This window comes from Onychomys torridus, chromosome 1 (assembly GCF_903995425.1).
Source record: "Onychomys torridus chromosome 1, mOncTor1.1, whole genome shotgun sequence".
Taxonomy (NCBI): Eukaryota; Metazoa; Chordata; class Mammalia; order Rodentia; family Cricetidae; genus Onychomys; species Onychomys torridus.
Genome location: NC_050443.1, coordinates 115,023,115 through 115,038,114, shown reverse-complemented (window position 1 = coordinate 115,038,114; position 15,000 = coordinate 115,023,115). Strand labels below are relative to the sequence as shown.

The following is a 15,000-nucleotide window of genomic DNA, read 5'->3' as shown; positions in this document are numbered from 1 at the left end:
CTTTCGACCTTGGGGTCGAAACACTCTACATGACCAAGGTGTGTGTATGGACGGGGAGAGCACTTCAATGGATTTTCCTTGAATTTCAGTAGGAGCCACTGAGCTATGCCCGGAAAAGGTGAGCAGGACTGCCTTCTGCATCATGAGTTTTGGGATAAGTTAAGAAATATGGCTTATTCCACCCTTGCAACAGTACATTCTCTAATTAGTCATCATAGCTGCTTTCCTGAAGTCCTGCTACATTATGGGAGGGGTTAGCCAATCATTACAAGGTGAATATTCAGACCCATCTTCACTCGTTAAATGAGTAAAAGGGAGATGTGGATAACATTGCTGGGCATGTATGTCTGGCACTTAGCCCTCCCCACTAGGGTGGAGGAGAGGAGCCCTCAGAGGTCTTTGGAAGGGGGAGTAGATGGAGCCCCTGACAAGGCATCTGTGCTCTGTAGTGAGGGCTGAGAGAAGTGATGAGATAGCCCTGCTCCTGGGAGGAGTCTCTGTCCCCTGTCTTAGAGACAGTGCAGGGTCCTGACCCAGTGTGCATCTACAATGGTATTCTCCTGCTCCCCAATGGAGAAGCCCTCTAGTGGGCATCAGTGGGACAACACTTCTGTGTCATCAGCTCCGTCTTTTCCTTTGAATCCCACATCCACTGTGGACATCACAGTAGTAAAGTGGGGGAGCTAGCGGGTTTCATGGTGGGTCCCAGCATAGCCATGTGAACCTAGGAGATGCCTCTGTGTTCAGGGACCACAAGTTTGACAACGAGCAGAAGTGTGCCCTGTCTTTGCAAGGAACCAGATACAGCCTCTCTGTGTGGGGACTGGGATCCTTTTAGAGCCTATCCTCTTGGAAAGCCACCCTGGGAAGAGAAAATCTCTCCAGGGACTGCTGGGGAAGGCGGGGCCCTTCTCATCCACCTCTTCTGTCACTCTTCTGGCTTGCATGCTGCCATCTGTACAGAGCCACAGTATTCTTTGCTCACACTGGGGTTTTGATAATTCTCTACTTTTTTTTTTTTTTTTTTGTAATTGCAGAATCATAAAATATTTTAATTTCAAGGTTAGCAATTTTCTCTTGCATACTTAATTTATAATTAGCTGGTTTATAAACCTGTTCGGCGCATATAATTTTACTGTTGCCAAATGTTCTTCATGAATAATTAAGGGCAAATCCCTATTTATCAAATTATTAATATACCTAATAGCCTTGTTTTCATAAACAATGCATCAGAGTTGGATTTAAAGAAAACCTTCTCAGAGGGATCTTGTGTTGGATTCCCACCGCGGCAGGCGGGCCTGTGCTGAGACTCGCACAGAGGAGTACTTGTGCTGTGCTGATGTCACGGCCCGGCCTTCTTTCCCCACAAAGGCGCAGGTATCAGTAGCTGGACAAACACAATGGCTATTCAGCAGTGATCCTGGGCCCCGGTGGTCACAAACAATGTTGTTGTTTGTTCTAGCAACTCACCAGAAGTGCATTTGGAGGGAACCTAACAGATGAAACCATTCTTTCAGGTCTCTGTAACTGCCCCTATCCATTCCGACTACTACACCTACTTTCCAAATGTAGGCAGCGACTTTTGCCCGTGGTGTGGCTACAGGGATACGGAAGGCATGGTCTTGGCTCCTTCGTCAGTGGACCCTGCTCATGTAAGGCTCAGGTCTTGAACATTCAGGAGGAGCCAGAACACATGGTTCGGGTGGAGAGGAAGATGAGCACCATGTTGAAGGCGTGTGGTGCCTGCACTTAGCATTTCTGAAGCTCTTGGAGATACCCACTGGGAGACAACACTGGCCTTCCTCCCTGCCCCTGAGCTCAGATCAGTTCTGTGGAATGGGAGGTCCCAGCCTACACCTGCCAAGAGTTTGAGTAGTGGAAACAATGAAGGATTCTCAGTGCTGGTTCAAAAACCCCTTTAAGCCAAACTTATGGAATGTACCACAAGAGTGTCTACATTATGTGTTGGGCCAGCGCCTCCCTGCCATGTGTCTTGGGGACTGAGTGCCTATCCCGAGCAAGGAGTGGGCTTGCCGGCAGGCTAGCCTGTTTCGTGTTTGCTTATTACCATTCTCCAGGTTTATAGTCAACACTCTGAAAGGAGACAAGGCCTGGGCTCCTCTCTCCTTAGGGCCGGCGTGTATGAGCCCACTCGCCATGTGTGACTCCATGTGTATGATTCATTCCAGAGCAGTTTTAGTCCTCATAAAATATTCATTTTGGTTGTGCAGGGCCCTGTAATTGCCATCTCTCACCCTGAATTATTTATACCTTGCACAGACTGACAAAGCTTTGCCATGCGGCCCTGGATGAATCAGAAACACGGGTCTTTGCTGCCAACTGCATTATAGTTTCACAAAATATGGCCCCAACGTCATTCCGGGCTGCCTCATCTCTAAATCCAGCTTTTCTTGATTTGACATTTTCTTTACTCCCCCATTGTCTTAGTCAGGCAGAAAGGCCTCCTCTTAACTCTAAGCAGCAACCTTCTTGCTTGCATTATAGCTGCTGTGCTCCAGAGAACTAATGTGTCTTTATTGCCCTTACTTTTTTATGCTCAGTAACAAGACAGCGCCCGGGCTCACTTTAGAGCCATATATTATACATTAGCGATAAAATGATGCAAATAGTCCTGAAGACTCTTCAAACAGATAGTGGAGATCAGCCTGGATCAAGCTGCTTGTCAAAAAAACAGAAAATAAAAGGTGACATGGGAAGTTGGGCCCAGTGGTCTATTTCCCAGCTGTGGGCTGAGGCAAGCCCAGGGTGGAGGGTCCCAGATGCCACTGGTGACTTGTATGAGCTTCTTTGTCAGTGCCCTAAATACGTCTATTCACCAGCCACCTCTCCCCAGCTTGGCCTGCCCTGCCACTCCGCATTGCAGCCAGGTCTTGCCTAGTGTCTCCTTCTGTGTTTGCAATCCACTCTTGGGGCTCCTCTGTCATCTGTCTGTCTGTCTGTCTGACTGCTTCCCCTGAAACCCACCCTGCAGGAGAGGAAGTGTTGGGAAGAATCTCCGGATCATGCATGAAGATTTAGGTAAACCATAGCAATGGGGGTCTGACACTGCTAGATGTCGCTTATCTCATCCACAACCCTCATGAAACTAGGAAGAGGCCCTATCAGCTTGGGGTACCCTTGGATCTCATTTCTGAGCAAACAATGACAACCTACAAAGATTCCAATGAAACATTCCCACGTACTGCACGACTGCTTGAGAGATAATGTGTGAGATTCCAGCCAGGAGCTGCATAGTATCATGGGGAGGCGAGCAGGGTTTATCATGATTTTAACACCTTGGTCCTTCCTGAGCCCCAGAATGGAATTAATTTATGGCTCCTGGCTCATCAACAAAGGGAGGTGAAGGGAGCGGGCTCAGTGCTGTTCCTAGTAATGGATGCCCTGTACACACATCTCTCTTGTATATGTTGACACGCAGGAGTAATGAAGTTAAGGCTTTGCGCACATGTGCCCCTCATTAAGCTGCATTACCTGCATTAAAACTAATAATTGCCACTCAGAGCTGTGCTCCCATTAATCATTTATAATGTTTTAATAAGTTTTTAATCAGGACCTAAAAGGCTAGAGAGCCAGTATAGGCAGGTTCGACACTGACATCTTCTGTGCATGCATGGGCTTGATTTAAAATGTGATTTTTTTTTATTAATAATTCAGCCTACAAAGAGGATAGTTCTTAATTAAGCAAGCTGATGTGGATGGAAGGAAATAAATGTACATCAAGCAGGAAAAGATGAAAAACATCTTTTCCACTTGAAGGCTAGAAAAAAAAAATAAAAACAAACAACAACAAATCCAAACCCAGCCTCATACCAGCTTTGAAAATAAGCTAGTAGGGCAGTAGGAATCAGGACGTCCAGACAAGGGTGGCCTTGATTCGAGATCCCCTAAACACACCCACGGATGGTAGAGGGAGGCCTGCAGCCCCAAGCAGGGCCGCCTAATCTCTGTGCAACCTGCAAAAGTCTCCCCTGGAGCTGGCAACAAGTCAGGGGTGTATCTGATGTGAGCCAAGTGATGCTGGCATTTTTCTTAAATAAGGAGCTTCGTGATCAGAGCTGGCAAATAGAGCAGTGTCCAGAGGGAGAGAAGAAGCTGTTTTAATGAGCCCACAGCGCAAGACAAAATACAGACTGATTGACAGGGCTAGTGATCTGCTGGGGAAATAATGTCAATGTGCTTTGCCCATTAGAAATAGAGAAATAGGTAAAGGGGGAATGGGAGATAGGTACTTGAAACAAGAGCCCCCTCTGTAAATATACTGCACTTCACGTTTCTTTTGTGTTCTGCAGTTGACTTCTTTTAAACAGATAACCTTATCAAAACTATCACAAAATATCAGGGACTGTTAGAAAAACCACTAACTAGAACGTCGACAGCCAGCCGAGGAGGGCACAGATGAAGCCTGCAAGTCTGGGTACGCTTGCTTTTAGAGTGTTGCCTGGGTTGTACTTATCTGAACACATTAAAACCACCCGGAAAAGTTTAATGCAAGTCTTACAGATTCCTCTGCACTGAGCATGTGGCGCAGGTCTGCCGTGGAAGTGGGTATCGAGCTGGCCGGCAAAACCATTAAATCCCATCAGATCTCTTTGGCATCATTTTAATGAGAATCATCGCAAAAGTACAAGATCACAGTATCTGTAAGTGCCTCTTGACAGCTGCGGTGGAAATTGTGATGAACAGAAAAACCATTATAGCAGAAATTTAGCGATAAGGCTCTTTGGAAGGGACGGTGGGGCCTGGTCTGGCTGTAGAGCGCGAAGGGTTAATTTTCTAAACCTAATAATGTTCGATAGTGAGGTATTTGTCAGGAGATAAAGAAGTGATAGAATCTGGGAAGTGGGTCCCTTGGCGATTGTAGTACAAATATTGTTAATGCGGTGTGGTTACTACAGCGAAGAGAAGTAAAATAGCTGGAGTCCACCAGAGACAGGCTCTGCTACACCAGAGCCAGAATCCCCAGACAAAGGCCAGTAATTGTTGAACTGCAAGTCAAGCCATGGATATTCCCCAATCCTCTTCTATCTGCATTTACATAGAGGACCGTGCTTGCTGGGGGATGGGGGACAAATCCTGTGGACACCAGGTCCTCCCTGGCGGGTGGTCAGGGTACCTCGACCTCTTGCCTGGAAACTAGGGGAGGATGTCCCCCAACAAAAGCATGAATGTGGGTGCTGTAAAACTCAGTGCTGTCACCCTCTGGCCCCTTCCTGATGACGTCACAGAGCCACTACACTTCTATGAGACCCATAACTTGAAATGTACAAGAATTTAATAAGTCTGGTGTTAAGGCAATTTGTCATGGCATATTTGAAGAATAAATCAGACTAATGGAGCAGAATTTTCCTCCCGTATGGCATTAAAGAACATGAGCCCCGTCGTCGCTAATGGCAGGAGTAAGAGAAAAAAAAGAGGCCTGACATTAAGACCCCCGCATTTTGGAAATCCGATACGTATTGACCTGTGTACTATCTCAGTGCACAGATCTGATGTCAGCAGAATGTAGTCATGTATAGGAACTGCTCATTACAGGTTTTGTGAAGGAGGCACATTGTCTCTGAAGCGCCTGGACCCGATCGGCTAGAATTGCTCAGTAGTCAATACTCCAGCGACTGATGGCCCGGCGTGCACACACCACAGCTGCGACCACCGCTTTCAGGGACTTGCCAGCAATTAGCAGGAACCTCAAGGATCACTTGGCCACTCTCTGATCAGTCGGGGGAAAGTCTCTTAAAGGCTCTATCTTTTCATTTGACTCTTAACTGTTTCATTTCAGTGGCAGGTAAGGGTCATAGCCGCCTACATCTAAGAGGCCTCAGCACCGCCCTCTCGTGCTTGTGAGAGGGCCCCTTTAGGGCCGGGACTTGTGAAGTGAAATGGACATGACACAGTGTTAACCATTTGGGAAGTGACCAGTTCAGTAGCACTTGGCACATTCATAAGGTTGAAGGGCCAGTACCCCTCTCTAGCTTAGAAAGCTTTCTCCACCCCAAGAGGAAACTTTGTAACCCCGGAAGCAGTTGCTCCTTACCCTCCTAACCACCCCAGCACCTGGCACTGCAAGTGTCTGTTGCCTTTGAAGCTGTGTTTTCTGGTGGGTTGTCAGTACCTCCCATTTAATCTTGCTCAGGCGTGTTAAAAGAGTAGTAACTAACTCGGGGGGTCATCGGCAATGGCTGGGTGTGTCCCTGCTGAAGCCCACACAGTGTCATTACACCCCAACTAGGACTACTTTGGGCTTTTGGATGATGGACTGAAGCCCTACCCACCATCACCCAAGTGTATTGGTCATTAAGGGCTCAGACTTACAGCTAAGAGTGAGCCACCCCCACCCCACCCACCCCATAAAAAAGCACCTAGAGTTTTCCTTCTGACCTCCAGTTTCCCAGGCTGCACGTGGCTATGGGCTAGAAGGCTGTGTCTCTAGCAACAGGCTGGAACCAGGTGGAGGAGGGATCCTGAGAAGCCAGAACTCTTTTTCTTGGAGTTCAGCTACTTCGAGAGGCCAGAGCACTTTGGACTGCTCAGCTTGACTACATGTCTTTCACAAGGACATTTGGGGTGGGGTCATCCAGAGCTTGGTTGCTCACACTCCTTTTCAGATTCCTCTGGAGCAGTCTATTCTTTGACAACCCCAAACTAACTAAATAAAAGTCCCCGTAACTAACTAAATAAAAGTCCCCATAGAGGACTGCAGAGCTTCAGAGGACCTGAACTCTTCAAATAAACCATAGTCACATGTGTTTGAAGGTGCTTGAAGGAGCTCTCAATGAGACCTCTTCCAGGTTCCCCCGTTCCCCTCAGTCACCAGGGTACACCCTTAAAGCCCGCCACATTTCTACGGAGCCGATCTATTTTTCCTTTGACCAGAGGGAAAGAAATCATTACTGCATGATTAGTGGCTTCAGTTGGGTAAGGACATCAGTGTGTGTGTGTGTGGGGGGGGGGGGTTAGGGAGGTGTGTGGTATTAATTACCTAACCCTTGCTGGCAGGCCGATTTTATCAGTGACTTGGCCACTGGTAACCCGGCTCTTGATGGACGTGGGTGAGTTCGGAGCCGCCTGGAAACATGAAGGAGGTTGGTGTCAGATGAGAGGCATCTCATCAGCTTTTCTCTGACAAACCAAATTCATTCCTTATGTAATTGATAACGGCCTTGGCCAATTATTTCCCACATTACAATACACAGAGGCCCCCTTTACAGGTTTTGCAGGGCTGTAATTAGCTATGCTAATATCCCCTTTATTGGCCCTAATATTGCTCAACACCTTTTGCCATCCTGGAGCCCACTAGAGCCCCATGGCCTGTCAGGACTGCTGATTATTGAGAAGGATAGCTTTAATCAAACATAATTGCAGTTAATTTTTCTCTCCTGCTCTCTGTTGCCAGCGTCTAATGCCACGGACTCCTTGATATTCCATTAAATTACAATTAAACAGCCTCCTTTGTCTCTGATTGTCCTGAACACCACCACAAAGTTCTGTAGCCGTTTAGAGGAGAGCTGTTTGGTCCTAATTGCCTGCTAGCTCACAAAGGGCCAATTTACACAATACCCATGTAGAATTTAAACAGTTCATAATGTAATGGATATTACACAGGAGCCTAACACTACAATTAAAATGATTTTCATCAGATAGAGAAGCTTCGGTTAATCAGCTTCATAAAAGTAAATATAAATGAACTAATTCATAGCTTAAACACACAGAGATGGAGCCGACTTTGAAATTAGTTACTGTGGTGGGGGCTCTGTGTGCCCCTTACCCTGGGATACCCATGTTGGGCTCTGGTGGAAACGGTAGGTCCCGTTACTTGTTCTAGCCTCTCCTGAAACAGTTTCATATCCTCTGCAGTCCTGTTAACATTGGAGTTGTTTGTTGGGACTCTGATTCAACACCCTCAAAACAAAACTCTGAGCTCTCCTCATTGGGCGCTGTGGGCCACACCCTTCTCCAGCAGGGGGATAAGTGTCCCATCAGGAGAGGATTTTCAACTTCAACTCAAGCTACTGGGCTAGGCCGACTGTCCTTCCAGGCAAAGGCTTTGCTGTGTCCTTATGGGATCTCAGGCATAGGAGAGTGAACCAGCCCTCCCAATAATGAACGAGAATAGCATCGTGGCATCTGTCCTAATCCATGCAACACTGAGGAAAGTCTATTTCCACAGTGATGGCATCTTACTTTCTGCCCGAGAACTTTCTGGGATTTTTCATGATGTTTCCAGGTAGAGTATTCCTGGGGATAGTGTGGTGTGGAGCATTTTGTCTTTAGCTACTGTCTCTCCTTCTGCCTGTAAGAAACAAGTAAATAAAGCCCATATTTCAAGCTTGATTTACTCTGGTACCCACTGTGAAAGATGATGAGTCTTTAGGGAAATAAAGATGGGGTCAGGGAATTAGTGCACATAACGGTCATTTTGACGTTGGGCCAGCAGATGCCAGGGAAACACACTGTACACAATTAAGCATAATGTACTAATGACAGGTTAGAAATTTTATCGCCTCTTTGCGATCAAGCAGCAAATCCACATTTAGCAATAATAAAGAGTTTATTGGTGCTAAAGCCAAAGATTTTCTGACATAGGAAGGATTTTTCCTTTCATAACAGGAGTATTAAATCCTTTGTGTACCAGACTCTGGAAGTGAGATATGTAAAGTGGTTGCCAGATATTTCTTAGGAAACAGCCAATTAAAGGGTAATTGAGTAAAGGATGTGGGAATTACCATTGGACTTCATGCGTGGGCATTCAGTTTTCTCACCCCTTTCCCAAACACTGCAACAGCGCACCTCATGGAGCGCGTCCACTCCCACGCAACAGTGTGCAGTGTCTGCATGCTCGCCTTGACTGGGCTGCATTTCCCACCTATGGATCCTTAATTGCACCCTAGAATTAAACAGAAGCAAAACCAGGGGGAAAATAAGCACTTCTTGTATGCAGAGGTTTCCCTCTGGCCTGGCAAGGTGGTACTGGCTTGGGGTATACTTTGTGTCATTGGAGCCTGGGAGTGTGGAAAGGATCCTGTTCTGCATAGGGGTTGTTCCCAGTAGACCTGTCTCACGTACCCATGGCCACAGCCATCACATGCTCTGCATAGAAGAAGAGCTGTGATTGCCACGTGCAAGAGAGTGAGCAAGCATGAACATGTGTGCATGATGTCTGTGCCCGCTTCTGCTCCCAGCTTCTCCCCCACCCCCCAGAGCTCAGTGTGCTTGTGGCATCCAGCACCCAGTTTTGCTCTTCTGGTTTCTAAACTGATGATAGTTAAAGTCCCAGAATACACAGAGCTGCTTAGGATATCTTTAAAACCCACTATGCTATCTTGGAGGTAAGAGGGCCAAGCTGGCTAAACAGACATCGAGGAGGAATTTAGAACAGCCTCCTCAGGAGGGGTAGACATCTTTCATTTTACAAAAAAAAAAAAAAAAAAAGCCCCCAACAGACACAAGCTCCTCGTAGGTACCTTTGCGGATGAGCAGCTTCTCGCTGGCGCCTGCTCCGAAGATTAGCCGGGTGGTAATGTGGGGCATAATTGCACCGTGTGGCTGTCCCTGAAGTGAAAACCTAATTGCCTGACAGGACGATAACTTTGTGGCGCCCTCACCTTGTTAGGCCCTTTCTGATGCAGTTCAAATGCAGTGTGGCCGCAGGTGCGCCTAATTTACCTCGCTGCAGAACGTGTGGAGTTTAATTGCACAGTGGTTGTTAGGAAAAATTGGTGGGTGGAATATCAAGTGACTTGCTCTAGCTGATGGCAGATGGTGTTAAGAGGCATTGTGAGCTAAGTGTATAGGTGAGGTGAGTTAATAAAAGATGTAAATTCTTGCCCAAAGTAGCAAGGACTCATGGTATGTAAGAAAATTTAATTGAATGGCTACCATTCTTAGCCTCATCAAAGGGATCCTCTTCTACCCTCCTTGGGCCTTCCAGGATGTGTTGGGAAGACAGACAAGTCCTAATCCATGGAGTCTTTTATTTTCTCATATTGTAATTGCTCACGAAGAACAAAATTCCAGGAAATTTTGTAAAGTACCATTAAAAAAGTCAATCACTTCCAAATAAGACAGGTGATGTTTGGGGAGAAAAGCGAGTAGGTATTTTATGTAGCCTTGCTGCACAGGCTCTTAGCTGCAGTGGTGATGTACTAGCGGGGAATCCACCTTCCACTCGCTGTGGATGTGGCCTTTGCAAGCAGAGACAGAGATAGTGCAGCGACAAGATCTGTGAGCTGGTGTCTCGCATCCAGACTGTCTAGTGTTCACCTGTTTATACTAAGGCAGCACATCTGTTTGTGCAGGAATGGGGAAGGCTACATGATTATGTTTTCGTCAAAGCCTTTCAACACACAGTCAGGACTCCTGAATCTTCTGTTGCATACAAGGCCAGGTCCGATGGGAGGTGAAGCTGGTTTCCATGTTTGGCCTCTTCACTCCCACCAGGGCTGGGGCCTGTTGCTCCTGTACTCTGTCTCAGCAAGACTGTGTGTGAAAACACCCAAAACCACCAGCTAGTTCCTTAAAAACACAGAGATCATCCACAGAAATCATGGTAGCCCCACACCCGTTCCTTTCTTGAAGGTGAAGCCTATTGTAACTATTTTTCTTTTTTTAAATTAAATTTATTCTTTGACTATTTTATACTTGTGTATAATGCATTTTAAGTGCTCCCACACCCCTACTGTGATTTTAAAACTTGGTCTTTGATAGTGTATTTGCTTTAGCAAGATAAACACTGGAAATTGGGGTTTCCAAATAAATGTAGCACAGTCAATAGAATTTCAACTTTGATATTTTTACATAGATTCACCTTAAGACACCCCTATGCTAAAAGTCAATCGTTGCTTATCCAAAATTCAGATTTTACTAGACATTCTGCATCTTCATTGGCTGATGCAGGTGTCCCTGTCTGGAGTGGGTGTCTCTCTAAAGGGCTAATAGTTAATGCAAAGATCCTTGTTAGATGAGATCCCTTGGAAAGACACAGTTATTATAAACCTTGGGAATCTGTCATGCATCTCAGAACAGAGGCCAGGAGCCTCTGTCTGCCAATCCCACGGCTGCACTCAGCATCGCCCCCTACAGGGCCGCCAGCACAGTTGTGGGGCCTCTTCTGTTACTTCGGGCAAGTCTTTTTTTTTTAGGTTGTCTCTTGTGGGCTGACTCTAACGATCCTTTCTTTGTGTCTTTGTAGATTCTTTCTAAAGTTCTTCCTCAAGTGCAATCAGAACTGCCTGAAGAATGCAGGCAACCCTCGGGACATGCGGAGGTTCCAGGTACACAGCCCCCACCTCCCCACATCCCACCCCTACTCCCGCACGGAGGCGCCAGTTCCACCTGCCTGTTCTGCCCAACTTTCAGAGTTCTCTGTTGTTTGGAAAGCTCTTTCATTCTCCAAGGCTAGCAACACGGTAAAAATAGGCCAATGAGGGGCTGCTTGAGAGATGGCTCAGTGGTTAAGAATGTTTCCTGCTCTTGGGTTCAGTTCTCAGTATCCACCTATAGGTTCACAACCATCTCTAACTCCAGTTCCAGAGGATTTGACACCTCTTCTGTACTCCAAGGGCATCTGCTCCTGTGGGGGTCCGTCTAGCAGATTCAGGCACATACATAGACACATACAATTAAATAAATAATTCAGAAAATAGACAAATAAAATGCTTTTTAAATGATCGAGTGTTTTCAATATGCCAGATATATGAGTCTATGCAGGGACAGGGAAGACAAGATGATCATGTTTCCCACAGCCTCCTGACATCAGCTCTGAAAGCTTGGCCAGGCAAGATGCACATTTTTAGGGATCAAATGGCCCATTGATTGATTGTCATGGTGTATGGGGATGACAAGTAGGAAAAGAACCATAATGTAAACTCTCTAGAATGCTTGGTGTCTAGAGCATCCTCGTAAAGGGTCTGCCCCAGCTTAGCACAGGCCTCTACACATTTTCCTACCCTCCAAGGTCCAAGGTGTCTGACTTCCTCCATTCAGAGTCCAGCTGCTACAGGTCTGTTCTGGATCTAGGCTTGCACATGCCCATTTGCAGTGAGGATTTGGTCTGCAAGGGACAGCATTGCTTGTTGGCTTCAAGGACCAGCTCTGTCAGCTTCCATATTTTTCTTTATGGATGATCAGAAGGCTCTGTCAGGGTCATGGGCCCTCTATGCATGAAATAGACTGTCTAGCTGATTTTCATTGTAAAATTAGAAGAACCAAGCAAGCACCGAATGGAAATGAGTCCTAGATTACTGAGGGAATCTTATTTGGGATGACAACTTTGTTGGTCAAGTAGCTCACAGGATTTGTAGAGTTCTGTGTGCTCTTCAGGGAAATATGTGATATCCATCTTTTGCCTTCATGGCTCTTCAGGGAAGCAGATCCCCATTTACCCATACTGTCTTTCATGGTTGGGGATAGCATCTCTTGTAAAATACTGGACCAACTTCCATTTTTTTTTTATACACAAGAGGCCACAAGGCATGGGCAAAATTGGTCATCTAGGCAGAGGAGGCCCCAGCAGACTGAGTAACAGGGTTCTGTTTGTCTCACCAACAATGGAGCATGGCATCATCCATCACAGTTGATCTCACCGTGCATTGTGAGACCACGGTGACTCTGGTAACTTTACCCCCCTGCCTCTCAGAAGGGTTACCTGGACTTCTGCACATCATGGCACACTTGGTGCTTGCAATGGTACTACGCTTTCTGTATCTTCCAATGGGTGCATTGGCAGGGTTGGCCCTTTCTCAACGGTGCACTGTGTCTGTTTTCTCTCTTTCCCCTTGTGACCAGTTTTTGTATAGATGACAGAGCACAGATGGTGCCTTTAAACGTTTTTATTTTTACCTTTTCCTGTGTCTTTTTAACATATGCTCGTCAAATCTATGCCTCGACACTAGTCAGGTCTCTGTACATACCATGGTCATGTGTTCCTGAAAGTTCTTTTAATGCTCAGAGCAGGGTATACAGGTGGAGCCCAGGAAGATCTTGGCAAACAGGAGCAGCCCTTGTGTCCCCCAGGGAAGGAGATTGCTAGGCCACAGGTGACACCATAGTGGTACCAGGGCCACCCAAGACAATGCCAGATCTTCAGAACATGTACTGACTGTATTCTCAGTTCAGACAGTCTAATGTTACTGAGACCATGTTATCCTGGCAGACACAAGAGGGAAAGAATTCAAGAACCCTGCCCCAGTTGCTGAGGGTGTCTATAATATCATGCCCCTGCACCATGATCCTATGGGGCTTGAGGGTTTAAAAGTCAGTTCTTTACACACATATTCTTATATAAGCTTGTAGCTTTTCATTCTCTTTTATACCTAAAATACTTTTTATTTACTTGTCCGTGTGTGTGTTTTTTTGAGACAGAGTCTGGCTGTATAGCCCAGGCTGGCCTCAAACTTACTATTTTCTTGCTTTTGCTTCCTAAGTGCTAGGGTTATAGGCGTGTACCACTGTGCCTGGCAAAAATGCTATTTATTTATTTATCTCTCATCAGTTAAAAATCAATTTATTTTATTAATAAGCTTTCTCTTAGTGCCATTTCAGGTTTCTAAAAGATCCTGGCAGTGGCTTTTGAGAGTTCCTGATGCCCTGGGTTCCTTGCCTCAGTTTCCCCTGTCATAAACATATTTGGTGTGATGTATTCTTGTATCTGAAGGAGACTTACTAATGGTTACTGCTCATCAAGGCTTGCTGTGGCCTTGGTGGCATTGGCTTGTCACCTCCAACTTCTCTGGCAGTCTTCACTCCCCTCTCCCTGGCCTGGTGTTCTCAGGAGGAGCTGGCCCCAGGACTGGCCATGTGGAGCTCCAGGAGTGCTTGAGCCAGGCATCCTTTATGTCAGCTCCAGGCTCCAGCCCCACATTAAGCCCAGGCTGAGCTCCTTGCTTTTCTAGGTCCTCTGGAAAGCAGTGTGCCATACCAACCCAACTGTTTTAGAAACATGACAGCCAGGCCACCCTTGGCTGTTGCCTGGGTCTGCTGAAGTGTGTGCCTCCTGTGAGCTCACTGGGAAGAGGACAGTTGGCATGAGCAAGGTGGTCTCTTTGTATGGTGGCTTCATTTTCTCCTCCCATGAGGCAGCCAAGAAGCCTGTTTTGCCGTCTCTCCTTGGACATGCTCTTAGCCTCTCTTGGGCCCTTGCCACCCTTCCCTATGAACTTGAGAAAGATTCCTCTTCCTGGACTGAAAAAAACAACAACAACAACAAAAAAAAAAACACACTTCCACAATTCAAATTCAATTTGGTTTTTTCAGGTGCGAAGAACTTCATTCTCAGACATTAAACGTAATTGTGCAGTGGACCCAGGGATCGTCTGCTGACAGAACAGGGATAGCTGGGGTAGCAGCCAGAACCCCGATTTTTAGGAAGCCTTTTTTGCGGGGGACAATTGAATACCCCCTCTTAGGTCTTCAAGAGAGGCTATTCTCAAGTGGACTAATTTAAATTAGATAAACTATCTAATCAATATCTGAGCAGATCAATCAAAACAGAGGCTTTCAAATGAGTGGCTAGAGGGGTATTTCGGAAGCTAATGGCTAGGAGAATATTTCTCTGAATTGAATCCACTTGTTAGCATAATAAGAGATTAAACCCTAATTAGTGGAGCAGGTTTTTTTTTTTTTGAAAAGAAGCAATCTTGAGTCAAAACAAAACAAAACAACCCACCCCCATTAGCCAAAAAAAAAAAAAAAAAAAACAAACCCAAAAACCCTGTGAATGCACTTCAGTCAGTGGCGAGTTTCCAGGGTGAGTGGAGTCTCCTCAGCGCAGCCTCCGAGCTGGCTTTTATCTCGCTTGTGCGGCGCCCGCCCATGCTTTCCTGTGCCAACTCCATTTTCAAATCCACTTCGTCTTCACAGGTCGTTGTATCGACAACAGTCAACGTGGACGGCCACGTGCTGGCCGTGTCTGACAACATGTTTGTGCACAACAATTCCAAACACGGGAGGCGGGCCCGCCGCCTAGACCCGTCAGAAGGTACGGCC

At 46.3% G+C, this 15,000-nt stretch overlaps 1 protein-coding gene across 9 annotated transcripts in view; it reads left to right on the top strand.

Annotated features, from left to right (window-relative positions):
- Positions 1-15,000, top strand: part of Ebf3 (EBF transcription factor 3) — a 119,437-nt gene that overhangs the window by 67,927 nt on the left and 36,510 nt on the right. For 5 of the 9 annotated variants that reach the window (XM_036197965.1, XM_036197999.1, XM_036197974.1 and 2 more), the window contains exons 7-8: positions 11,207-11,288; positions 14,875-15,000. The exon at positions 14,875-15,000 is cut by the window's right edge and continues 19 nt beyond it. In XM_036197965.1, coding sequence (XP_036053858.1) covers positions 11,207-11,288; positions 14,875-15,000 — 208 coding nt within the window. The remainder of the gene's footprint in view (positions 1-11,206; positions 11,289-14,874) is intronic. The other 4 variants (XM_036197981.1, XM_036198005.1, XM_036197990.1 and 1 more) reach the window with 1 other exon arrangement.